The sequence below is a fragment of the Vigna unguiculata genome, chromosome 7 (genome assembly GCF_004118075.2).
Source record: "Vigna unguiculata cultivar IT97K-499-35 chromosome 7, ASM411807v1, whole genome shotgun sequence".
NCBI classification, from domain to species: Eukaryota; Viridiplantae; Streptophyta; class Magnoliopsida; order Fabales; family Fabaceae; genus Vigna; species Vigna unguiculata.
In genome coordinates this window covers 18594579-18621465 of record NC_040285.1, presented here as the reverse complement: position 1 = coordinate 18621465, position 26887 = coordinate 18594579, and the positions used below count along the sequence as shown (strand labels likewise).

Here is a 26887-nt window from a genome sequence, read left to right as displayed (position 1 = left end):
GTTGGAGTATTAAGCTCTCAAGAGTCAAACTTCCATTTGATCTTATGCCTTTGAGATAATCCTCGAATGACTTTTTATCTAAGCTTGTGCCTTTGAGATAGTTCTCAAATAACTTTCCATCCGAGCGTGTACCTGTAAGACCCGAGAAATTTAAATAATTAAAAAAATAATTATTTAATAAATGTGGGTTGTGGGAACTTTTATGACATTTAATGCTAGGGTTTTTGATTGGTACTAGCTTAAGTGGTTGAGAGTACTTAGTTATGTGAGAGGACTTGGGTTCAAGTCCTATGTATTATATTTGTATGTTATTTTAATAGTTTATTATTTTTAATAATATGCTTGATCATGATGAGTGATTATAAATTCCTAGATGTATAGGAATTGTCATGAAACATAAATTGGTTAAATGGTTGTGCATTGACTTGATAATGATGTGGTTGTGTGTTCGAACCTTGACTTGTGCGAAATAAGGTTCTTTTTTGCTAAAATTATTTTTGGCATGAATGAGGGGGATTAGAAAACCCTAGCTATCTTAAGGAGTAGATGGAGGGGCTGGAAAACCATCTCATAATGGTTGTTAATGGCAATTAAAATGCATTTCAATGCATTTTCGTTTTCTTGCAATAAACCACAATTAACGCATCGTTAAGGGGAAAATTAAGGGTGATAAAGTGTCTTTTGGAGGTTGCTTTTGGTGAGTATTGTGATCAAGGAAAGAAATCTAAAATCATCAAGTTTGTACAAGGAGTACCAGGTTAGGGGAGTTGTATTTCGTTCCTTAATCTTTAATATTATATAATTGTATGGTGTATGAAATGCACGTGGGCTTTTGATTTTACCAATTTTCTGGATTTTTCGTGTTTCTGGAATTTTTTCAGAAACTGCCTGGCGTTGATGAAGGTCCACTAGGCGATACATGATGTTTGAACTCAGTTTCTGGGTTTTGCCTAGAAATCGTCGGACGAAAATGAAGGTCCATCAGGCAATACGAATTGGACTGGTTCGTTTCTACGACTTTGTGGTTTTGTTTGAACATGCACAAGTTTTGGGTAGTTTTATGCATGATGGATGAACCTTTGAGCCCTGGTTTTGTATCGCTAGGCGCTAGGTTCCTGACTTTTGAGCATTGGGTGTCACCTATTTTTCTAGTATGCACAGTTTTCGTAAAACTACATTTCATGGTTCGTTAACCGTCCTATTTAGCTGAAATTTTGACAGTGGGTTCATAACATGTTGCTTTTTAGTTTGTACAATGTGATTAAATTTGGATGTATGTAGTTGGAGATATATGATACGCATGATATTTGGTTTGGAGGTCTTTAAAATGCATGAGTTGGAAGCATGGTTAGGTCCTGTTATGAGTCTCCATGAATTTAAATGATCCTTTGGGTTGGTCACATGTTGAGAATGAGTTTATTGGTGAATGCATGTGTATCGATATAAAGGAAATTGTTGCATAAGAGGTGTGAAGTGCTATATTAATTCGCATTGGTGCATAAAATCATGTGCTTAAGTTGTTAGAGTGCTACTACTTTATATTTGATATGAGCATGTATTATTCCTAACTTGAAATTGAATGCTAGCATGGATTTAAATGGTGGAATATATATGAATATATAGGGATTGATGCATGTGATATGTGGGGAATTTTGTTAATAATTGAGTAATAGTATGATCTCAATTGTGAACCCGTTGGGTATATTAATTTGTTGAATTGTTATTCAATCATGCTAATATGACTGGATAAGTGTGGTTGATGTTTTGGATTGTTTATGGATTGTTTGGGTTCATTGAGAACCTGTCCAAAGTGCCAAAAATCAGTAGCCTTAACTCTACTGGTATGGCGCTTGGTGGTGCGGGGCGAGTCGCTAGGCGATAGCGGCCAAATAGAGGCCACTAGAATCGAGTCGCGCTTGGCGACAAGGGTGGTTCCGCTAGGCGACTACTGTCAGACAACAAACTCTAAAGGTGCGTAGCGCCCAACGACGTGTGATACCTGCTAGGCGGTTTGGAACCAGGTTTAGCCCAGCGGTCTACGCTGTGATTTTGCCCCTGGCGGCGCTTAGGTAGAGCAGGCGATAACGTAGAGAGCAACGAGTTTTGTTGGCTTGTGTTTTGCGTGTTTGTGATGTTTGGCTTGGACCAGGAGATGCTTGACTGTGTCATGAACGGGTAGGTTCATGACTAGTGGTGAACATGTGATAATATGAGCGGGGATGTTCATATATGATGCTCTCAAGTGAGGATACGAGCAAGAAGGTTCATAGGTTCCATGCTCACACTTGAGGGCTGCTACGAGCGGGGAGGTTGGTAGCTGTTGGATCACATGTGTTGGACTACGGGCGAGGATGTCTGTAGAGTTGGACTACGAGCAGGAAGGTTCGTAGAGGTAGAACCATGAGCGGGCAGGTTCATGGAAGCATGTATATCCTGGGTCCATGGTCAAGTATTTGTATGGTGTGCTTGGAATAGTAGTTTCATGTGCATAATGAGATTTAGAGTTTTACACGACTTGTGAGTGGTTTCTTTGGAGGTGTGTGGGCTACGAGGCTTTGAGTGATACCTTAAGGATGAACTTTGGTGTGACATTCCTTCAATTGTGTATTGGAATGATATCCCTTGAGTTGTGGCTCGAGATAGAGGGTAAACACATGACATTCCTTGAGTTTTGGCTCATAATGGAATCCCTTGCGTTGTGGCTCGGGATGGCGGATGAACACGAGCATTCCTTGAGTTGTCGCTCGGATTGATGAGTGTTTCTGGTGTGAGTGTGCGAGTTGTGGCTCATATGGATGAGTCCAATAAAATTGCCCTCTTCGGTATTAGTCGACGAGTTTGGTAGTCTTAGGAAAATTATAAACTATGGTTTGTATTGGGAACTCTACTAGGCGTTACAGAGTGTGGTTCGTAGTAGGTTTCCCGCACGTCTTCTACAAGTTGTGGCGTGTAGGTGGAGGCTGCAAATGGTATCTTCAGGTTATCATCTAAAGACGTAGAACATGGATAACATAGTAGTGGCTGTGTGGTATGAAATCAAAGGATAGAGTTCCTTTGATGAGTATATGCATATATATTTGAATTGTATATATAATTTGATAGCTCACCCTATATGCTTGTGTTTAGCGATGATCGTGTAATCCGTTACAAGGGAGTAGATGATGTTGCAGGTGGTTCTAATGAACCATAACATCGGAGAGAGAGCTACCTAGGAAAAACTTTTATGAGTTTTTATTATTTATGGATTTAGGATATTTTGTAAACATTTACTTTTATCAGACTTGGAACTTATAAATGATATTTAAATTTTGTGGATTTTAAATTAATAGAGATTTAATAAAGGTTTTCATTTTTCCTCATTTTGGGAAAAGGCAGGTTAAATTAATGCATATACATTATCAATTTTATTTATTTTATTTTAAATTAGTAATATCTGACCAGGATGTTACATTTTGTATTAGAGCTATGGTTTTCAAATGATTTTCGGGCCTTGGGGAGTGAACTTGTCGTGTTTCAGTTGCCAAACCTTGTAGAAATGGACGAACAGTCTATCAATCATATTATTGATTGTGGACTGCATAAAGTGGTGAAACTGGAAGCATTAAGAACAAAAAATATTTTGGTAGAGTGATGAGGGTGCACACTCATGACTATATCAGAGATAGTTTCCTTTCTTAATTCTAAAGGTTTTGGTAAAAGAAAGGGAAGTTATAGGTTGAGTTTGTCTCCTATACCTTTTCTTGTTATGTTTGCACTTCTGTGGTATGTGTTTGTTGTTTGTGGTGGCAAAGGAATGCAGATTCAAGGTTAAACTTTACCTGATTGCCTTGTAAGGGTTGGGTAGGGCCTTTGAGGTAGTCTCTTGATCGAAGATATGAATATGCAGAAGGTTGTGTATCAGTGGTTGTAAGACCCGTGGAATTTAATTAATTAAATAAATAAATAATTAATAAATGCGGATAGTGGAAGCCTTTATGACATTAAATTCTAAATCATAGGATGTGAAAAAGTACTAGCTCAAATGATGTGGAGGAGAGAGTAAAGCAAAGGCATAAAGCATAAAGTAAAAGGCACGAAGCAAATGTACCTATGTACCTTTGGTCTCGTTTGTTTTTAGCACACTTTGGTCACTTTTTGGAGACATATGAGACACATTCTTTGTCTCCTTTTGTGCTAGAACGAAATTAGCCTTGCACACACCATAGTTAGCTCTTTTGTCTCTCATTTTTTGTAACCTTATTTGATCTAGTTTCTAGAAGCTAGGGTTAGGTTTTTGTAGAGACATCCTTAGGTATCTTTTATTTGCTTAGAGGCCCCTAAACTCTTCTATATAAGGGGTGCTCCTAGACATGTAAAAGGGTTGAACATTTTGAAGTAAAAACACTCTTGTGTCTCAACCATTTGTGAGAGTTTCCTCCCTTGGGAGTGAATACTTTTAAGCCTTATCTTGCATAGCAAGTGGCGGCACACATCCACTCATCTTCAAGGTTGCCATGGCTTCTAGCCTAGCCTTGTAGTGGCGTGCTTCTCACATTTCTACCATTTCTTTCATTTCCATTTTATGTTTTCATCTTCCTTTAATTATTCTTGGTTTTCTATGGTTTATGTGCTTTCCATTTCCTTTTTGTTTTGAATCAATCCATCATCTTCTTCTCTTGAGCTTTGTGAAAGGAACCTTCACATCTAGATAGCTTGCTATCTTAATGTCCAGTGGGGATTTCACTTAGCTTTCTTAATCAACTCATACCATATTCAATAATCTTAAAAAGGAACAAGATAATCCTTCATCATTTGGTATCTAGAGCCTAGGTTATCTTGAATATGGTGTTTTTCATGTGCTAACATTGTCTTGTTGTAGCTATCTTTGTATGGTTTGAATCCACTTCCATTACACACAAAAAACAGTGCTGGCAGAAACTGTTGACGATTTTAAAAGATTAAACCGCACCTGCTCAGTGATCCAAAAATTACGTTCTTGATGTCAAAAGAAAGCTCTTTGAGTCTAGTTTCCAGAAAAAAAAGAACCAATGCATTTGGAGTTCTGTGGAGAAAGTTATGATCAAAGTAGTGAGCAAAGGTCAGATCTGTGAAGAATATGTGAATCAGCGTTTTCAGGTTCTTTTGTGGCAGTTTGGCTACGGTTTTTGCACCTCTTTAAGCTCTTAAATGTGATTGGATAACATGTCTTTGGATGCTTAGTCTTTGAGCCTCAAATCCATGAGTTTAAATGCATGATAGCTACATGTTTGTGTCTTTGTGTATGTCATGTTGAGTCTTTAAATGTGTTTAACTTTTGCTTGAGTCATATGTCATATGTTAACTTGAAGTTTTCTTATTCTTGTTTTTCCAAGTATTTGAATATTGCTTTCACTTTATGTCTTGCTTGATGTAAGCTCCATGAAATTGATTTTGGCCTAAAACTTGAGGAACTAAGTGTCCAAGCCACCTAAAACTCTTTCTCACCATTTTATGGAACTAGTTGTGAAAGAAGAAAATTTTGCACCAACTTTTGCCTAAAAACCGAGAGCAACCTTGCTCCTTGGTGAACTAAAAGTGTGTTTTTCACTAGGTGTTATGCTACTAGTTTTCATACTTGAGAATTGGGTGATATTGGCTAATTAGTTCCATGCTTTAACTTGGTTATGATCTTTCTTGGTGTATGCATGATTTAAGACTTGAAGATGCTTGTCAAGTGCTTTCCGTAGAGTCTTTAAAATGTGCTTTTCTTGTTTTAGTCTTGTTAAAAGTTTTGTCTCAAACTTTTCTTTCTTTAGAGTTTAGCTTTCCTTGTTTTTGTGCTTTTCTTGCTTGTCACTAGGTGTTCTTTGTTTTGTCTTAGTAGTTTTCTTTTCTTGAAACTCTTGGGATGTTGTGGCCAAATCACTTGTATTGCATTTGAAAGGTTTTGAACAAGTTTTTAAAAGTGTTTACTTCACTCCTTTGGTGGATTTTGAGTGCTAGCCTTGCCTTGTTACTTTGGGAGAGTGATCTAAACACTTGGGTTGGATTTGGTCTCGGTTTCATGTTGTCTAACCTCTAATCCCTTTATTTTGTCTCGGATTTGAGTGTTTTTGTTGTAGGAATCATGGCAAGTTCATCAAATGCACCTACACCAAACAAAAACAATACATTGATGAGATTGCTTCTGGATTTGGAGTTGTCTAGGAAGGAGGCCTTTGAACAATGGAGAAAAGACAAGGAGCAAAGTGACCTAAGAATCCAAGAGCACATTCAAAGGCTTGAAGCTAGGGAGAAAGAAAGAGATCCTAGGAAAAGAGGGCATTCTAGGCGCAACCCATCACAAGAGAAGCAAACTCCAAAGATTCCTAAGTTCTATGGTGGCAGTGATCCCAAAATCTTCCTTGATTGGGAAGCTAAAGTTGATCAAATTTTCATTGAAAATCATGTAAAGGATCAAGCACAAGTTGATCTAGTAGTTTTAGGATTTTTGGAGTATGCCAATACTTGGTGGCATAAAGTTTGTAAGAATTATGACCAAGGGCCACCCGCGGCTTCTTGGATGGACATTAAAACTCTTATGCGCGCTAGATTTGTTCCTCCCTCCTATAGGAAGGAACTTCTTTTGAAGCTCCAAAGGCTCCACCAAGGTTCTATGAGTGTGAGTGAGTACTTTAAAGAATTAGAGTCTCAAATGCGTAGGGTTGAAATAAAAGAAACTATCAAAGAGAAAATAAAAAGATTTGTGAGTGGTCTTAGGAGAGACATAAAAGACCAAGTAGAGTTGTATGAGGACTCCACTCTTGAAAATTTTTTCACACTTGCCCTTGGGATTGAAATTCAATTGAAAAGAAAAAGAAGGGAGAGTTACTCACCCAACCACTACTCTAGTCACTCATGGAAGGGAAATGATAAAAAGAAACATGATAAATTTCCTTCTAACTCTCATCAAGAACCACCAAGTAAAAGTAAGTCACCAAGTGATCACATTCACCATTCCACTTCTCAAAGATCAAGTTCCACTAAATGTTTTAAATGTTTGGGTTATAATCACATTGCTTTAAATTGCCCAACCAAAAGGACCATGATCTTAAAGAAGAGTAATGATGTTGAAAGTGAACACTCATCTCCCCATTCTCTTTCAAAAGAATCTTCTTCCTCTAGTAAAACTAAATTTTTTGAGAAATACCCTATGTTATTAAGGCGCATGATAGGTCAAGATCAAAGTGAGCTTGAGCAAACTCAAAGAGAAAACATTTTTCAATCTAGATGCAAAATTAACAAATGGGTTTGCTCTCTAATTATTGATGGAGGAAGTAGTACCAATGTAGCTAGCACAAGGTTGGTGGAAAAGCTTTGCTTAGAGACCATTCCTCATGCTAAGCCCTACAAGCTTGTTTGGATAAATAAAGAGGGAGAAATAGATGTCAATAAACAAGTCCTAATTAACTTGTCTATAGGAAGCTACAAAGATGAGGTGTTATGTGATGTTGTCCCCATGGAAGTCACACATATCTTACTAGGTAGGCCATGGCAATTTGATAAACAAACTTTACATGATGGTCATACCAACCAATACATTTTCTTCATAAATGGGAAAAAGATCACTTTACAACCTCTATCACCTTAAGAAGTTAATAAGGATAGAAATATAATAAGAAAAGATAAAGAAGAAAAAGAAAAGGAGCAAGCTTTCACTAAGGTGTTAGTTGCCTACAAAAAAATTCTTCCAAAGCAAGATGTGCATCAGTCTTCCTTCTCTTCTCAAGCCAAAAAGGAAGGCCCAAAGCACAAGCAAGAGAGGAAGAGTACTCTAGAAAATAAAGATGGCATAACCAAAGTTAAGGGTAATATCCTTAGAAAGGATGGAACAAGAACTCAAAAAAGGGAGGCGCAAATCCTCCCCCAAATCAAGTCAAGCTCCATCAACAAAGGCTTAAAGAATTTGTGGTCAAATTCTCTCCAAGGAGGGGAGGATGATGAAGGATTGACCCCAACCAAGGATGGAGGCATATGCTTAAGAAGACTAAGCATGTTTAGAAAGGAAGTTCACTAATCCTTCATCCCTTTCATTTGTGTTTGTTATTTTTTATTCCCAAAGTTGACTTAGTTGAATCAACTTTAGTTGACTTGTTGACCTTTGACTAGGTTTCACTTGTTGACTATAGTTGACTTGACTTAAGCCAACATGCTACTCTATGTTTATTTGCTTTGTAGGTTAATTAGGAGTAAGAAAGCAATGCTAGGTGACCCATGGTGATTGGGGAGCACAAATGATGTGGAGGAGAGAGTAAAGCAAAGACATAAAGCATAAAGTAAAAGGCACGAAGCAAATGTACCTATGTACCTTTGGTCTCGTTTGTTTTTAGCACACTTTGGTCACTTTTTGGAGACATATGAGACACATTCTTTGTCTCCTTTTGTGCTAGAACGAAATTAGCCTTGCACACACCATAGTTAGCTCTTTTGTCTCTCATTTTTTGTAACCTTATTTGACCTAGTTTCTAGAAGCTAGGGTTAGGTTTTTGTAGAGACATCCTTAGGTATCTTTTATTTGCTTAGAGGCCCCTAAACTCTTCTATATAAGGGGTGCTCCTAGACATGTAAAAGGGTTGAACATTTTGAAGTAAAAACACTCTTGTGTCTCAACCATTTGTGAGAGTTTCCTCCCTTGGGAGTGAATACTTTTAAGCCTTATCTTGCATAGCAAGTGGCGGCACACATCCACTCATCTTCAAGGTTGCCATGGCTTCTAGCCTAGCCTTGTAGTGGCGTGCTTCTCACATTTCTACCATTTCTTTCATTTCCATTTTATGTTTTCATATTCCTTTAATTATTCTTGGTTTTCTATGGTTTATGTGCTTTCCATTTCCTTTTTGTTTTGAATCAATCCATCATCTTCTTCTCTTGAGCTTTGTGAAAGGAACCTTCACATCTAGATAGCTTGCTATCTTAATGTCCAGTGGGGATTTCACTTAGCTTTCTTAATCAACTCACACCATATTCAATAATCTTAAAAAGGAACAAGATAATCCTTCATCAAATCGCATGAGTTTTGAAAGGATAGGGATTATTTAGAGCAAATTTTAGAAGAGGGACTAAAACCAAAATCGCTTAATAATTCAGGGACCAAAAACATAATTAACCCCTAATGTTTATATGAAATATAATACTACTCCAAAACGAATTACTATATAAGTCATAAAACACCTAACATCATCTTATAGAAACATTTAAAAGAAACGAAGCCCACTGCTCACGAACTTCCTTCAAGACTCCTTGATCCATTGGAGACATGCCATTGAAAATCTACACAATGAATAGTTGAGTCAACAATCTTTTAGTGATAAATACTTAAGATGTGATTTATAAATTGTACATATTACCGTATCCCATGAGTCAACAATGTTTGCGGATATGATTCTATGCATGTGCCTCATGATATAGTATCCACACTCATAGCTTCCCGGTTGACGTGAGCACGACAAGTTAAATTCATATAATATCATTGATGACCACCTGCATGCATATATAACCTGAAATCAGTAGACATATCTTTACCTTGTCATCCCATTTCTCTCCCTTGATCATAGAAGCATCCAACCCAGAATTCTTAATATTAGACTTTAGAAGATTATATATATATATATATATATATATATAATTCATTTAGAAACATATACTGTGTTCTAAAGTTCAATCATAGTTCACAAATTTGCAACAACAAAATGGACAACATTTGAATCATAGTTCACAAGACCATTTGAAGAAAACAATTCTAAGGGGTTTGTGAGGATAAACCAACACTATATCAGAAAGTGATTCTTAATAATCTCACAAAAATTCCACATATTTTTGTTCTTCCATTCAGAGCTATATAATAAATTACACTACGAAATGCAAACACGAGGATCCCCTGAAATAAATGCATTGTACCTCTTCAAATGTCATCATTATTGTAAATTCCATAACGGAAGGCTTGACTTAAGTTATTTTCTAATGTCGCAACATCATAGTCTCGGTCTTGATAATCATCCTTATCACTATCCCTATTTTTGTCATGAAACGTTGTTGACCTCCTGTAACAATCAATTAATTCAGAATCATCAAATGAGCCCAACACACAACCACAAGATGATCTATATTGAAGATACATCAAAATGCACTCAATCCCAAGAATAATAAGAAAAGTATTCAGTAACCGGAATCAAGGTCGTGCTCAAGTTTGAGGTTCCAAATGTTGAAAGAGAGTGATGATGTATAAAATACTATCAAATAAATATACTTACATCACACAACTATAATCAATATAAAAATTTCTCAGAATGATAGCAAAAGTATTTAACTTCAGAGAAGTAAACTAAAAGTTAACAATAATTGTTTCTGTGAAGGATTAAATGTTTTAGCTATATGCACATGCATAAAATAGCTGTTGTGAATATTAGTATGCCTACTACTCCAAACAAAGCTAGGATCACAAGAATAAAATAAACATATTGGCATAATAGGGCCATGTAATCTTATCTGTAAATGTACTCACCTTTGTAGCCGATCTAGCAAATGCTTGAATAACAGTTTCTTTACCGAGAAAATGTACAACATCTTCCATCATTTGTACATTATATACAAAGGTTAGAACTTCAAGTTGAACAAAGTTTGGCACACTTTCATTCTTGTGAATCCATTCATCCAATTTTAAAGTAGTTTAAAAAGTCAGTACTTATTGCAATGAGTTCACAAACCTTAAGAGTTAGGCAAGGACGAGATACAACAAACCTAAATGAAACAACTAGAGTAATTGCTGATATAGCCGCACCAGCAAAGGGCGGATAAATCTTTAAACTTGCATCAACCCCCCAGCCTTCAGTTGCCAGGGCAATTCCATAAAGAATGAGAAAGGACACACTGTACATAGCAGATAAATGCTGTAAATACATTAAGTAATAAATTAGATAACATATACAATCAAAGAAAACATTAATTGAATAGTGATAAACCTGACATTCTTTCCACAATTTGCATGAGCATCATACACATGTTACCATAGTGTGTGGTCCAATAACTAATGGAACTACAAAAACAAGTAGTAATATTAAATATTCATGCATTTTGGTTTAAAGACCCTAGTTACCAAATCGGTTGATTTTTAGCAAAAAATAATTTAAAAAATTAAACATTAAATATTAATTGTTTAATAAAGTAAAAATACATGAAAAATAAAAGTAAATTTATTTTTAAACTATGAAAAATATCCTTTCTTAAATAAAAGGTTACACCTACGGTCAGTGAACGACACAACAAACTTCAAATGTTGATAATAAGTTTCATCAAACTACTATTTAATACTATTTGGCTATCATTTTGACAATTTTTACAAGAGTAAAATGATCTAAAACAAAAGTTAACTTTTGTCTTTAAAAAAAGAAAAATAGAGTGAAAAATAGTAAGATATAGTGTCAAATGATTGTAAAAACACCTATTTTATGGTCATTGACCTTTATATCTTCAAAACATCAATTGACACCTCTTGCCTACTAATGAATTTTTGGTTAGGAAGGACTCTTGTCAATGTAGAAACATTTTCAAATTTGACCATAACTCTTCTCAAATTCACTATATTGTAAAATCTCTATGACAACCTTATCTCCAAAGCTCTAAGAAAATTCGGATAAAGTGAAGATAAATCATTGATGAACAGACAAGAAGGTGGTAAATAACATTTTATGTCCAAAATCTGATATGGGGTATATATAAAAGTCACGAATTCAAGAAATAGAAGAAAAAAGCTTAGCATAGAATTCACATATCACAAGTGTTGTGCTCTCCAATCCACGGCAAAATTTTCCTCACTTTCATCATCACTGGATGACTCTTCGTTTGTAGAATCCTTCGCTACAACCTCAGATGATTTATTACGCTTTGCAACATTAGCAGTGTTTAGATCCAATCTCCTCTTCTTCAACATTTGCACTTTCTCCCTAAAGATCCTGTAGAAGGATAAAATATAGATGGGGTGCGGAAGGGTGTCTTAGTTAAAAATACAGACGAAAAAAGAGAACAAATGAAGGGGTGGAAGTATTTTAAGACAACTAAACATACTTCTGCTCTACAGATTCAACTTCCTCTATCATTTCGGCCGCATCAATCTGCCCATAACGACAAATGTTTCATCATATATCAAATTTATAGTGCATATACATATCAAGGTTAGAAAGTTAAAAAGCTCAATTATATAACATATAGAAATAATGATCATCACCTCTTCTTCCTCGAACCGGTTGTCAACCTCCAGCAAATATTCTTGAATCAACTTCTCAAATTCCTTGTACTCGTCTCTAAAGAGAAGATTTTAAGGAATACAATGTTATTCTAAGTTCCATTCTATTTAACGATATAAATCTTCCACAGAATCGAGAAAAACAACAGTTCTCACGGAACAAAACCAACAATGTACAAGGGTATGGTATCGTATTAATGAACACCAAGAAATAAAATGGTATCACCGATTAGGTTGACTCCTCTAGAGTAAGGGGTGCATCCATAAAGTGCACTATGGAAGTTTTCTGCACCTCAATCAGAGGTTGCATTATACTCTCTAAAGTGAACCCTCGTCTTAAAGAAGTTAAATAAGAAAATGAATCCCTATACCTTGACACCCCTTCTATCCCATTAATTTAGTATACAACTGTCTTCTAATAATATTTTATTCCTAACTACGATACTTTACTAACACCATAAGGAGAAGAATCAAAAGAAATGCTACGCCAATCTGCAGTACAAAGAGTTTCAGCCAAAGATGTTTGACCTTGGGAAAGGTCCAGTTAAAGAGACATTGAATTCAACACATAATTGAATTGCACTTACAATCCATGGCTTGACAACAACTATCAAAGCTGAAATAACACCAAGCAGAAGCACAAGACTAATTAAAACAAAGATATATACACCACGAGAAAGTTTCAAATCATTATGCAGTATGGCTGTAGAAGCACTACCAATGAAACCAATTCCTAGACCTAACCAATTCGTGCTTGACCAATTCAGTATGAATAACATAGCTATTATGACTCCACCAATGCTATTTCCTCCTATCACATCAAAATAATGTGCTAAATCTGCATTTGGATTTCTAACCACAACTTAACAAAATTCATCCATGACATTTAAAGGATATACCTTCTGGACGCTCAAGCCAATCTCAACCATGAAATAAACACAACTTAGTGTCATGTTGCATTTAGTATTTTCAAATGAAAATGCATTGATTCCATCATTAATTAGGAAGACCACTATGTATATTACATGAGCAGGCAAAATATTTAATAGAAATGCAATCAACAACTAACCTTCGTGATGGATCATAACAAAGTTGCTCCAAATTTCTAGCTTCCTAGCATAGAAGATACAAACTAAACAAGTTCAGCAACACTCTGACTTTTCTAAATGAAGAAAAGTTATAAAAAGAATAAAATATCAATCATAAACACTTAAACATACAAGATAACTTCTATTTTGTAAACAAAGATTTCATTAAGATGGAAGACATTGATAGAATTGAAAGAAGGGATCTCAAAACTGAAGAAATTTAGGCTGAAAAACCAAAAAGAAAGGGGTTCATAACATGAAACATGCAATGCATTATAATGCAAATCTATATTCATTTGCTGCTACTCTGGAATATGTAGAAGGTACGTATTAAGATTTCAACAACAACAACAAAGTCTTTATAAGGGACAAAGATTGGGTTCAAGAGTTATGTTCATTCTAATTATAAAAAGTTAAAAATATCCAAATAATACATAAGTAATTGTTGTGGTTAAAATAAACCAACACAAATGATAATTTTTTAACGGGGTAAACTAACCAGCAGAATTTAACTGCTAATAAAAACATGTTATTTTGTAGTGATAGATGAAACAAATCTTTTGCTCAAACTATTTGAGATCAAATTGGTTGGCCATTTAAATCCATCTTTCTCTGATAATGACAAAATTGAGAACATCAACTGATTAGTACTCACTAATTATGAATAAGGAGCATGCATACAATCATATCTTGTCTAAATATAAAATGCTATCAAATGTTAATCACAACTAACCTTTCAAAGGCCTCAAGATACTCTCATACTCGTTCAAGTCATTCTCCCCTAAGTCAAGGGTCTCTGAATAATGAAAAGAAAAACATGATAAAGCTTTTCACCTCTTACTTCCAACATTGTTGATCAAATCATGTATCACTGACTTTACAAATAGTTGACATTAATCTAAAACAAATTCTTATATGATATATGTAACTGTTTACCAAAAATGTCTGGTCTTGTTTCCATTGCAGAAACAATTATGTTATATTTATATAGATGTACTAGAAAATACCCTCCCAAATTAAGACAAATGACAAAAGTTGTTCCATTTTAATGAATTGTGTAGTTTAAGGAAAAGTGAGTAAAATCTACTTATTTATCTTCATTTTTCACCCACTTTCTCTGAGTTAAAATCATTCAGAAAATTAGAAGAAACAAACTTTTTTTCTTTCAAAAATATCATAAATTTTGCAGCTATAACCAAAGTGAGAAATTGCTTTTTTATGAACTGTTAGATACTCTACTCCACTGTTGTCTTGTTTACTATATTAAGGTTTTAAATTGTTCTAGCATCATTTTCGGATTCTATTCATCACTCATAAGCACTTTTGTATCAACTAACTTAGACAAAAATATAGTCATGTAGGTCACCACAGTTCACTACAAAAAAGATTAATTATAATGGAGATTTATTAACAGAGGTTATAAAACCTCCAGTAATTTTTAGACATAGTGAAGGTTTTCTAAACCTTTGATAAATACTAGAGGTTTTATGATGAACCCCAGGAAAAAATTCATCCACATTTTTTTTCCATATCCTTTTTATATATTTTTTTTAAAAACCTTTTTATCACTTCGTACGTTCGAAAAAACGGACATAGACACAATATACCAACGTTCGAAAAACTCACCTAATTCACTTTGTTCGTACGTACGAAATCCACTTTCCTCAAAATTCACCTGGCTATGTTTTCCTCAATCTCACTTTCAATCTCAATCTCAGTAAAACCAGTTGCATTTGCAGTTGCTTCCTTGCTTCCGAACGATTTGCTCGAGATTTCGTTCGAATTTCACCTTGCTTCCAAACGGTAATGGTGTTCCCTTTCTTTTCTTTAGGTTTTCAGATTTTTTTCGTTTTGTGGTTAAATTCTGACTTTGAAATCCTTGATGCTTGTTTTTGTTTAGAGATTCAAATATAGGTGCCGCGTTTTCTGAAATCTAAAGTGTGTCTTTGTTGCTCGTTCAATAGCTTTGCATCTCCAACGGTGGTCGACATCTTTGTTCCTGAAAGCAAACCGTGCTTAAGAAACAACAAAACGCTCATGCTTATCAAAATTCAGAGTTGGCTACATTAGCCAAAGGTATGAAGATTTGTGTGTTTTTCTTCCTCTATTGTTGGACTTGTCTGTTATGCCTTCAACTACTTTTTCAATCATTTTGGAAAAATAAAAATTACATTGAACAAATGCAAATTAGGTATTTACCTTAGAGTAGAATTGGAAATCAGATCCCCCAACATCAATTGCTACAGAATCAGGTTGGTTGGCGACAACTTTGAGCAATGCATCTTCATCGTTAGCAGGGATCATGTCCATCAATTGACATAGCTAGGTCATTCACCTACCACATGAAAGATTTTTGGCATTTTAGGTTTCTCAAGCTATTTGTCAATTATAGTGGTTTCAATAAAAGAAAAGTTTGGCCACACTGATAGATGTCGTACCCCACCAAATTAAAACATTAAATATAGTATATGAAAGTGAACCAAGTCGTCTCCCAACGACCAATATTTTCATTTAAAGCGAAATTTCCAGATGAACACAACAATAAAACACAAAAAAGGGGGGGGGGGGTTGGCAGATTCACACAAGTTTGCTAAATTCTAATCAAAACTGAATTAAACACACAATTCAAAACGTACTGTAAAACGGTGTTGTTGTATATAAATGCAAAAACCCCATGAATGGGTATTGTTCCAAGTCAATAAAACCCACAAAACGAACTGCCCAAGCAAGAAAACGAATTCAAAACGTAAAACCCTCAATAGGTGCTGTCAAATATGCATAAAAACGGTAAAAATGAGCCAAAAACATGAAAAACCGCAAGGTGGGCATCCATGGAAGCTTGGAGAACGAAAAATGGAGGTTTTGAAGAGAGGTTGAAGATGATGGAGCGGCTGGCTTCCCTCATGCAGACCTAATTCGTGGTCATATCACCCCCTGCCACTCAGAATTACAAAACTGCCATTATGAGCCGCAGAATTACAAAAATGCCACTCTGGGCCTCAAATGTTGACCCATTGACTTTGCTGACGTGGAAATGACATGGAAATGATGTGGCAATGATGTGGAAAGTTTCTTCAACTAAATATTAATGTCCAAGCTCCAAAATTGCTTCACCTAAATACCTAAAAATAATTAAAGACAAAAATTAGGCCAAATAATGTGAAATTAGTCCAAATTCGGAACAGTGGCCCAATAAAGCTCAACAGATGAAAAACACTCTAATGATGAACAATTAAGCACTAATCAACTGTCTAATGGGTACACAAAGGCTAGTGAAATGGAAGAAAATAATGACTCATCACACACTTGCACCTTTGATTTATCACAAGTTCCTTCTTGTGCTGTGTAAGGGTAATTGCTTTCCGTTGTTATGCCTCCCTTCTGCTTGATGAACTCAAAAGCAGATTCCATTAATCCACCATTGTATCCTTGGTTTTCTTCCTTGTCATAGTGCACCAACTCTTGTTCAGACAAAGTCACCAACTTATTTGTCTTGATTTGATTAATACCTTCAACAACTACAACAGTTGAAAATGCCCAACAACTACCTGCACGAGACATTAATCGAAAGATATTTTGCATAAATTGAGGCTTACAAGAAACAATGTTACTAGAAGCTATAGCCTCTGTGAGGACATAAAATGTTATTCGATGAATTCAACTATATAGATCATACAATGTCATTAAACTCGATTAAAAGCTAATTGAGCTGTATGATTAGTGAGTAGTGATCATTAAGCTTATCACATTTGCCCTGATCTTTCACATCAGTGACAACACCTTTCTTCCTCCAATCCACCAAAGCAGGAACACTACCAACATTTTCGTACATGAAGGTGTCGTTACCATGTGGCGTGCCTTGGAACATTCTGTGGTGATTAACCTTTGAGCCTGCATAGGTACTCCTAAATTCATGGTTGGTAATGTCAGCGAACTTGTTCAATTTTAGCTTGTAAGGCTTATCCATCTTGTTAGTGTTATGGACATGCATCACATTCGCTTTGAACACGTTAAACCGTTTGTGCTTCTCACCGAGGCTTCGCGAAACCGTGTGGTGACTCCTCCATCTCTCGTACAAGTCCCACAAGCTTTCCTCAGACGCCAAATCCTTCTCATGAAAATCAAAGCTGTTGGCCACTCCAAGAAGCAAAGAAAGGGACAGAACAACCCACAAGAGCTTCTGCATTGCCATGTTTGTGTTTGGAATCAATCAATGGGTTCTATAGAGGCTCTTAAGAAGGAGAATGTGAGCGTTATCAGAGCAATTTCCATGCATGTAGACATAGCTGCGAGGATACTCTTTCCCAATGAGAAGATACTTTTCTATTGTGTCTTTAGTTGCTCCATTTCCTTTGGGGAGTTTCATTTCAGGGAATTTTGCACTGAATTGGCTACTAGTCTGCTGAACTCTGCCTTTGCCTTGGGAACTTGGAGCCATTTCATCTGCAACACATTGCAGGAGTTGATACAAGAGTTTGAATCATGTACATTCATAAATATTGTAGTGCAGCTGATAAGGCAAAGATTGTCCATTTACGAGGCTTTGGAAGATATATCACTCAGTGGTGAGATTCATTCTATTACCCTTGAAGTGATGTACTGTATTTATGTGGTTTAAAAAAATAGGGAAATTAGTAAACTTAGCCAAGATTTAAAGGAGGGAAATATTACATCATCTGTGTACATAGCCAAAGTGAGAATTCTGTTAGCGAGTAGTTTGGACGCTAAGTCCAAAAATGGTAATAAGCTTGATGTGATGTACTACATTAAATCTCTAGACCGAAGTAAGGAGAATAATCTAGGACTAGGTTTAGATACAATGATTTCACCTGTGTGTATTTACAGGATGATAGAGCTTTTAGAGAGCAGTTTGGTAGCCAACTCCAAAAATTACAAAAACCCTTCTTTGGGTTATGTTTTCATCATGAACAACTGGAGATTCATTGAAGTAGAGACAAAACTAAATGGACTGAGACTTTCTTTTGGGGATGACTGGCTTCACAAAAACACTACAAAGTTCCAAGATAACCTTGAGCTCTGTCTAAGAAGCTCATGGAATAAGATTTTGAACCTTTTGAAGGTAGACATCAATCAACTAGAGCCGAGTGTTGCAGCCAAGTTGATGAAAGACAACCTTTATTGGTTCAACGAACATTTTGATGAGACATGCAACATTCAGTCTGCATGGTGTGTCTGTGATGAGGAGTTAAGGGAGCAAATAATAAAATCCATAGAAAACATCCTGTTGCGAACTATGGAAGTTTCCTTGGGAGATTTGAGGAACTTGTTGGGAAGCATGCTTATAAGTACATTAAGTATGGAATATTTGAGGTTCAAGATCAACTCAACAAATTGTTTCTTGTACGGGAGTAGATGAATCTGTTGCTGGGAGAGAAGGAAAGGTTAAGTGAGTTAGATTTAGAGAACAACAGTTTTATTATCTTAGTTTTGTGCTCTATATACCACTGAATGTTTCAAACACAATCCCAAATGTGTCTCTTTTTTTTACATGATTCATTTCTTTATTTATTTCTTAAAATAATAGATATATGGGTAAATTCTGTTTTACAGGTACATGAACTATAAAATTCTCATACATATCTGGAGCGTTATAAGAGTTCAACATCTAAGAGGTCATAAAGTATACTGTATCTTCTAAAAGGGTATTAAAACCTTGTGCTTTAAGTCTTCCTGCTATTGAATAATGAAAATTTGAGATTTTTTTTGTGGTTACTGCATAGAATAGGAATATATGGAGATAAAAAAAAGGGAGGGGTGTGAAATGTTTTGCTTATCTTTGATTCAAAAATGGGTGGGTGAGTAGGAAATAAGAACCATCGCACACTGTTTCCATGCATTCAAAACATCCAAAATTTCAATGTAATCTATAACCACATGTTGGCACACTGAAACCAAGACACATAGGAAGTGATAAAGGATTGATCCCTACCAAGGATGATGGCCCATGGCACATGCTTAGAAGAAAGGGAGTTCCTTGATCCCTTCCTTTGCTTTTATTTTCTTTAGTTTAAAATTCCATTAAGTTGGCTTAGTTGACTATTTTTAAGTTGACTTGTTGACCTTGACTTTGGGTTGACCTTTTGACTCAAAAGATTAGCTTAACCTTAAACCAACATGCTAATAAATTCCTTAATTTGCTTTTGTAGGAATAAGAAAGGAGGAGGACCACATAGGAGACACTTCGCGTCCTAAGGAAGAGAGAGAAGGAATAAGACTTTCTAGAAGCATCTAGAAAGGGGTGGCCCACATGCCTTGGACACCAAGTCTTCTAGAATGTTCTAGAACCTTCCTTTGGGAGCTTTGGCCATGAAGACTTGCCACCTAGATGGCTTGGACGAAAATTCACCCATGTGCACCCTAGGATGACCTACTTTCTAGAACATGCTAGGTTTCTTTTGTAATCCTTTAACTTAGTTGTTTTGCTAAGGGGCCCCTAGACTTGTCTATTTAAGGGGACCTCTAACACTTGTACAATGGTTGAACATTTTGGAGAATTTATACACTTTGTGTTTCAACCTTTTGTGAGAGTATTCCTCCTTAGGGAGGGGAGTTCTTTCAAGCCTTATCTTGCCTTGGCAAGTGGCGGCATACACCACTCATCTTCAAGGTTGCCATGGCTTCTTCTAGCCTAGCCTTGTAGTGGCATGAATCCTCCATTTCTCCCCTTTCCCTTGCTTTTCATTTTATGTTTCTTTACCCTTCTTGGTTTATATTGTTTCTATTATATATTTTTCCTTTTGGTTTCTTAATCTCTATCAATCCATCCTCCTCCTCTCTAGAACCTTGGAAAGGAACCTTCACATCTAGATAGCTTGCTATCTTAATGTCCAGTGGGGATTTCCTTGGTTTTCTTAATCAATCATCACCATATTCATTAATCTTCTAAAAGGAACAAGATAATCCTACATCAGGAAGGAAGAGTGAGAGAAAGAGAGGGATAAAGTGTGTTCCAAGAGACAATGATTACATGGTCTTGGGGAAGCATAAAGGGTGGCGTGGACATAGGAACAGTATAGAAGAACGTGAGGGGCTTGACCGAGGTACCAAGGAAAAGGAAACGCCAAAACCCCAAACCCTAAATTAAAATGATACCTTACAATATCACTACTTTAAATTTTTACTATTTACTTGTAAATTAATTATTTATTTGGTAAATAAATCTTTTATCAAATCCTTTTATTTTAAGTTTTGAAGTAAACCTGTTTTAACTTTTTTAATATAAGATGGTCTTAGTGATTAAAAAAATAAATTATTATTATTAAAACTTGTAACACCCCATTTATTTAATAAAGCTAAATAAAGGATATGTCACACAATATAATATAAGAAGCGAGGGTAAAAGAGTATAAGGTCACTCCTACAGATATCCCAATTGCTTAGAGGACGAATAAAAGAGATACACCATGATGCCGGGTACAAAGTAAAGTAAGAGAATGAAAATGACTTAAGCAAATTTTTGGAGAAAACAATACATGGGACTTAGCCCTAAATGAAGAGCCCAAAGGCAGAAGTCGACCCAAAGACTAAGCAGCGGAACCATCACCTCCCTGTTGACCACGGTTGTTCCTCGCATATGCTCACATCAACAAGTTGATGATCATCGCAAAAGAGAGGGGTAAGCTAGAGCCAAAATTGGTTTTATCATGCAATCAGATATGCTTTCACAGTCAATTATACATACATCACTCAAGCATGTTACGACCTTCCAAAACAATACACTGAGACTCGACTCATCCGGATACATATAACCTGGTCTGATTCAGCGGATGCTTGCACTTGTGGTGGATACCTCTGCTCACCCCCGAGCTGCTCACCCCCGAGCTATGTGTTACAAGTGTTACAATGAATCAATTTTCCCTCACCACAAGGTTAGCCCTTAATGAATTTTAGGCCTCTTGCTACTCTCACCACAAGAGTCAGTCCGCTCTAGGTGAGACTAACTGACTCCTTAGAGTGTCAGGATGCAACCTTACCTTGAATCCTTACCTAGTTATACAGATGGGGCACCACCATGGGCACCCACTAACAGGGGCCATGGGATTACGTCCCGACCACTGAAGCGCGATCTTGAAAATCTCACCTAGAGATCCCAAGGAATTACGCACTGAGATGGACCAACATTCTTAATCAATCAAACAGATTCAACATACATAGACACATATATACATATATATCACATACAGTTTCTCATAATTCACCTCTTTCGTATTCCCAGCCAAACCATACCAACTCATTATTCTCGAACCATGAATATGGAACTCCGTCTCATATCATTATCATGCCACATTGATACCAACCCTTTCATATCTCATGTCGAACTCATACCAAACTCATCATTTCAATTCCATGAATCATTTCATACATATATCATACTCACATAAAGTTAGAGCTCATAAATCACAACTCATACGCCCTCCCATTTCATGTATACTCATTCATTTAATATTTTAACATAGCAATACAACCAAGCATGTATTTAATACCTCAAATAAGGATTCCAAACAGTACCCACACATTTTCTCGCCCAACCCTCGCTTAGGCCAGAGGCCCTCGCTCAAGTGAGAGGGGTCCTCTCGCTTAAGCGACAGGCCCTCGCTTAGGCGAGATCGCGACAGAGGCGAAAGAGTGTTTCTCGCTTTCTCGCTTAGGCGAGTCCTCCCTCGCCTGAGCGAGCCCGCTCCTCGCCCAAAAGTGAGGCCCCTCGCCTGGGCTGCAACTGTAGCGACCCATCCTCGAACTCCCTCGCAAGCTCGCTTAGGCGAGCGTCTCTCGCCTGAGCGAGATAACACCTAGCTCAAAACTAAGACCTTCCGCCTGAGCGAGAGCTCGAGTGTGAGCTGAGGTTGATTCTCTGCAAGTCTCGCCTAGGCGAGACCAAGTCACTTGGGCGAGATCAACAGACTACGCCACTGTTCAACCTGCATCAGTTATACATTCGCACCCAATAATATTTCCAGCCATCTTATAGGTTCACAATAACATGCAATCTGAACCAATCACGATACAAACACACAACCACAGAAAACGCATCACACAACTAGAGGGTTCTAGCTTTCCTTACCTGGAATGAGCTAGTGCAAGGCCTCGACACCAACAGCGGAGCACCACAGCTCAAGGAACAAACTTAGAAGGTGGAAAGTAGCAAAATGGAACAGAACAATGGCATTAAGACGAGCCTTAGAGTAAACACGAAAATAAGACCAGGAGAGATCTAGTATGAGCTAAGGAGCAACTTACGTGGGGTCGAAAGAGCTTGAGCAACCTTGACGAAGGCTAAGGATCAAACCCTAGCAGAGCTTCTGTTGAGAACGAAGGAGTTTGAGGACTGATGTTTTCTGAAAGTGAGATGGGAGTGAAAGTGTTAGGCTGGTTTAGGGTCTTTGGCTCCTCATGGGTCAGCCTTTAGGCCTAATTAGATCTGAGGCAGCCCTTAAACATAAGGGCAGAAATATTGGGTCTTACATTCTCCCCAACAATAAAAATTTTCGACCTCGAAAATTCACCGACGAGATGGGAAGGAAACTACGTTTTCCCCCATTTCGTTTGACAACCACCACTTAGACATGACGAATAAAACGACTCCAACACCTATTGTCACTGGAAACTTTGCCTCTGTGCTAAGCGATATGTGTTCAACTGTGTAGATTGGTTTAGTCACTACTCTCGAAGTAACTTCCGACCTGCAACCTTAAAACTGGGATGCTCCTCCTTACCTTCCCAACCAACTTGTATTTGATATACCGACTCGTCTACCATATGCTCTCCATTACCTCTTGTAGGTTTTATCAAAGTCTGCGATGACTTTAAGTCTCAAACTAAAGCATGTTCGTTATCACTTCGCATCACCTTGTTTACTCTTTTATGCCTCACTCCACTGACTGGATCATTATTGAGTTCTGGCCTACTGCCTCACCATCAATACTCTTGACCCCTTTTACACATAACGATACTCATAACATCTTACTTCCTTTGTTGGCTTCAACCAAGGCAACAAAGTCCCCTACCGAGTTATTCCATTTCCAATTTAAAATAGCTGAGCATATGCAATGGCATGCATCAAGAAGTACACATGAAGGCATATTAAGGCATCCAAGTGATTCTGAAGCATGGAAGAACTTTGATCTAATGAATCCTCAATTTGCTTCAGACCCTCAAAATGTCAGACTTTGTTTGGCTACTGATGGGTTCAATCCATTTGGTGATTTGAGTACATGTCATAATAGTTGGCCTATTGTACTTATACCTTACAATCTTCCTCCTTGGATGTGTATGAAGCAAAGTTCATTCATTCTTTCCATGATCATTCCTGGTAAAAAAGCACTAGGAAATGATATTGATGTATATTTAAGGCCATTAATAGAAGAATTAAAAGAGTTATGGAACACTGGGGTTGAAACTTTTAATTCACATAAGAAAGAAGTGTTTCACATGCATGCAGCTATATTATGGACTATTAGTGATATTCCTGGTCTTGGAACCTTATCTGGGTGGAACACACATACTGGGTTAAATGCAGGGTAAATTTTGTTTCATGAATCATTGACGTTGGTTAAATGTAGGGCACAAATTTAGATTATGTCGTAGTCGTTTTGATGGAAGTGTGGAAAGTAGAAATCCTCCTTTGAGAATATCAGGAACAAATGTCTTACAACAAGTTCAGAATGTTAATATTGTATTTGGGAAAGAACCAGAAGTTGAGGAATGGGGGAAAAGACAACGGAAAGGTCACCACCCTACTGATGATCCTCTACAATGGGGAAAAAAGAGTATATTTTTTGAACTTTCTTATTGGGTGAACAATTTATTGCACCATAATATAGATGTTATGCACATTGAAAAAATGTATGTGATAATGTGGTCTATACATTATTAAACCAAGGTAAAAAGTCAAAGGACAACCTAAAGGCACGAAATGACTTAAAAGATTAGGGAGTTAGATCTGATCTTTGGCCTGATGCAAATAACAAATATCTTCCGGCTATATATACATTAACAAAAGAAAATAAACATATATTTTTGAAAACATTGAAGAACATCACTGTTCCATATGGCTACTCAAGTAACATTAGTAGATATGTTGATGTTAAACAATCTAAGCTTAGAGGATTGAAAAGTCATGATTCCCATGTTTTGATGCAACAACTTCTACCTTTAGCAATGAGGAAGACGCTCCCTAAAGAAGTGTGCTCTATTTTGATTGATCTGTGTTCCTTTTTTAAGCACTTGTGCAATAAAATTTTAAAAGTGGATGAACTTAACCAATTGCAAAATAGAGTTGTTCTCACATTATGTCACATGGTTCCTCCTTCATTTTTTACAGTCATGGTTCATTTGATTGTGCATTTGGTGGAAGATGCCAAGATTGGAGGACCTGTCCAATATAGGTGGATGTATCCCATTGAGAGATATTTGGGAAAATTGAAGTCTTATGTGCGTAACAAGGCTCAACCAGAAGGCTCAATAGCTGAAGGTTATCTAGCTGAAGAGTCCTTAACCTTTTGTTCTAGATATTTAGATGGAGTTGAGACTATATTTAATCGAATAAGGCGTGTTGATGACGAACCCGACACCATGGCATCTAGTGTAAGTGGTTTGTTTCCACCAGTTGGAAAACCAGTTGGGGTTTTTACTTACTTCTCTTTATCAACAAAGGAAAAGTTACAAGCACATCGTCATGTATTGACTAATTGTGCCCAAGTTAACCCTTTTCTTCAGTAAGTACTTTATCTTTACAACTTTTTATTATTCATCTACATTGAGGACTAACCATGTAATTATTTCATTTATTTAAATTAGAGAATTTAGAGAAATTGTACGAAGACAGTTAAGAAGTCATATACGATCATCCTCTATGATAGATAAGAGGGTTCATAGAGAATTTGTGGAATGGTTTTCTCGTCGCGTATGTCTAATTTACATTCTTAAATTTGATAATATTAAAGATATCCCATTATGTTTATCATATTTTCCTTTTTTTTAGATAAAGAATGACTTAAATGGACCTTACTCAGATGATTTAAAGTTCTTAGCTATGGGTCCAATTGATTGTGCAAAGCGCTACAATGCTTACAATGTTAATGGCTTCAAGTTTCGTACGTTAGAGAGAGATGATGGACTTAAAACACAAAATAGTGGAATATTTGGTACTTTTGGGACAATGAGCTATGCAAGTAGCATTGACAATCAAATGCAATTTGAGGGTGTGCCTTATTATGGAAAATTGGTAGACATAATTGAGATCAACTATAATGGTCGATTCTTTGTTACTTTGTTCAAATGTATGTGGGCTAATACAACTACTTCTAGAGGGATTATAATAGATGACTTGGGATTTAGATTAGTAAACTTTACACGTTTAATACACATTGGTGATAATGATGATGACGAACCATACATTCAGGCTAGAGAAGCTTAAATGGTTTATTATGTAATGGATGAGTTAGATAAAAATTGGAGCATTCCTGTGCATCTAAAGCCACGAGACTTATATGACATTGGTGGAGATAATGATGTCATTTTCCATGAATGTGAACCATTTGAACAACAAAATTTGGAAACTTTATTTCCAGATGGAGAAGGGAATATACCATTAACAAGGTCATACTGAAATTAAACATTTCTATACTAGTTTTTGTTTAAATTATCATCCATATTACTTATACATGCATTATATTAGATAATCATAATTTAATGAATGTGAATTGACTTGTATTAATGTTATTGTTTATAGAATTCCTGATGATGAAGAAAATATACATGAAGAAGACTAATGACAAAGTTTCAGCCCCTACCCAAAATAGAAGTGGCCAACCATCATCTATAATGTGTCCACCTACGCCTCATCCATCTTGCCCAAGTAAGTTGACTAAGTTTCACCACGGGTTTCACCTATAGTAAGAATTGAAAAGTTTCACCTACTCATACTCCAGGGCCTAGTAATCCACCTCAACTTCCGTTTTCGCCACAGTCTAGCATAACACCTCAATTTGCATCTCAATTTGGTATGATGATTATATTTCCATGTTAAAAAGTATCTTACTTTTTTCGTGTATTAATCTAATTATTATGCAGCACGTCACATGAATTCCCATCCTATAGAGAATAATAATGAGCAACCTCCACCTCCACCTCACATGAATTAAATGCTTTCAACATCTAAATCTAGTAAGATGTCTCATTTGCATATCATTTTGGTACTTTTAAATTTCATGTATTATCTATTTATTTAGTGACTTGAGTTAATTTGTAGAATGTTTGAAGAAGAGGTTGTTCTCCACTACCAAGACCAATTCCGCACATGAATTTGAATTTGAATTTAATAATCAACCTAGAAATGAGTTTATGCATGATTCTACATCTGAATAAATACCAAGGTTACACTCTGATAGTGAAGGGGAGGAAAATGTGGATATTGAGATGCAAAGTAATCAATCAAAGCATGTATCACGTAAAAGGTCATGGCTTGTTAATATCATTGGTAAGATTGTTAATTTATTGATTTTTATGTGTAATTGTCCAAGCCATATAGTATTTGTGTTTTATG

The 26887-nt window shown here is 36.4% G+C and overlaps 1 protein-coding gene, 1 long non-coding RNA gene and 1 pseudogene across 2 annotated transcripts; 2 read left to right on the top strand and 1 right to left on the bottom strand.

Moving 5' to 3' along the window:
• Positions 1 to 9174: 9174 nt before the first annotated feature.
• LOC114191258 lies at positions 9175 to 17530 on the bottom strand (annotated as a pseudogene).
• A 6-nt stretch (positions 17531 to 17536) lies between these two features.
• LOC114191256 (exocyst complex component EXO70B1-like) lies at positions 17537 to 18700 on the top strand. Its single transcript, XM_028080429.1, has 2 exons — positions 17537 to 17919; positions 18169 to 18700. Exons 1-2 carry the CDS (start codon positions 17537 to 17539, stop codon positions 18698 to 18700), a joined length of 915 nt encoding a protein of 304 aa, XP_027936230.1.
• A 7180-nt stretch (positions 18701 to 25880) lies between these two features.
• LOC114190226 lies at positions 25881 to 26467 on the top strand. Its single transcript, XR_003605780.1, has 3 exons — positions 25881 to 25941; positions 26075 to 26200; positions 26416 to 26467. It is a non-coding gene; the product is annotated as an uncharacterized LOC114190226 (long non-coding RNA).
• The last annotated feature ends 420 nt before the right edge of the window (positions 26468 to 26887 follow it).

Bases quoted from the DNA above. Each gene is read 5' to 3' on its own strand.
- LOC114191256 (XM_028080429.1), top strand. From the start codon at position 17,537: ATGGGTTCTATAGAGGCTCTTAAGAAGGAGAATGTGAGCGTTATCAGA. The intron at 17,920-18,168 runs GTACTGTATTTA...GTGTATTTACAG, and splicing joins TCTATTACCCTTGAAGTGAT to GATGATAGAGCTTTTAGAGA.